At 55.9% G+C, this 1,076-nt stretch overlaps 1 protein-coding gene across 1 annotated transcript in view; it reads right to left on the reverse strand.

The window, feature by feature from the left end:
- Positions 1-446, reverse strand: part of NKX2-6 (NK2 homeobox 6) — a gene marked incomplete at its 5' end in the record, with an annotated part of 640 nt that extends 194 nt beyond the window's left edge. Inside the window, one exon of the mRNA XM_009873146.1 lies at positions 1-446. This exon is cut by the window's left edge and continues 1 nt beyond it. Coding sequence (XP_009871448.1) covers positions 1-446 — 446 coding nt within the window.
- Between the last annotated feature and the right edge of the window lie 630 nt (positions 447-1,076).

Here is a 1,076-nt window from a genome sequence, read left to right on the forward strand (position 1 = left end):
AGCACCATACGGGCTGCTGCTATAGGCGCTGTAGTAAGAGCTGTAGGAGTAAGGGCTGGCGGGGATGTTGTAGGGCGCTGGGTAATGCTGGGAGCCCCCGAGACAGGGTTTGCCGTCCCGGACCAGCACAGGCACTGCCACCCTCCGTGGGGGCAGCGGGTGGGCAGCCAGCTCCAGGGATTTATCCTGCCTTTGCCTCTTGCACTTGTATCGCCGGTTTTGGAACCAGATTTTCACCTGCGTGGAGGTGAGCTTGAGCACGCTGGCCAGGTGCTCCCTTTCCGGAGCGGAGAGGTATTTCTGTTGTTTAAATCGTCGCTCCAGTTCAAACACTTGAGCTTGGGAGAATAAAACTCGGGGTTTTCTGCACTGTCGCTGCTTGGGATGGTGGCAGGGATCGGCTTTCTTCTCGTCTGCCTCGAAGGGGTGGGTGAGCAAACGTTTTCCTGCAGTGAAAAAGCAAAATGAGACCCAGCTCCTCCGATTCTGTTCTCAGTGAGGGTGCTTTTCCAAAGGAGGGAGAGAGAATTGGGAATGGGAATGGGGTGAAATAGGGTCGATTGATAGGTGTTGAATTTAATATGAGCTTTCCGGTGATGTTTAAATGGCAATTCCAACCACAAATCCCCACTGCCCTGCTCTGCAGGGAGGGAAGCGACGGCAGCCAGACCTCTGGCAGGATTTACCTCCAGTGCCCGAGGAAAGGGGAATCCCGGAACTGGAATCCCACTGGGAATGATGGAGAAAAAAACTGGTTATATCTGCAGATATAACACTTATATCTGCAGATATAAGCGCAGAGGCTTTCCTTTAACTCGCTGGTGGTTTGTGCTGCCGGGGGTCCTGCAGGTGATGGTTCCCCAGCGGGTGGGATGCGCTTGATGCCTTGGCAGGCTCGGTGGAAGCTCAGGGAATTTTGGGGGGGAACTGCGGGGAAATGGGGTGCTGGAGGGCTCTGTCTGCAGGTGTACAGAAGGCAGGGAGCCCTCCCCGGGCTGCTTTCGCGCTCTCCATCTCTCTGCCTCGGTATCCCAGTGCCTCCCAGTGCCCAGGCTCTGGTCCTACCGGTTTCTGCA

The sequence above is a fragment of the Apaloderma vittatum genome, unplaced genomic scaffold, assembly GCF_000703405.1.
Source record: "Apaloderma vittatum isolate BGI_N311 unplaced genomic scaffold, ASM70340v1 scaffold26367, whole genome shotgun sequence".
NCBI lineage: Eukaryota > Metazoa > Chordata > Aves > Trogoniformes > Trogonidae > Apaloderma > Apaloderma vittatum.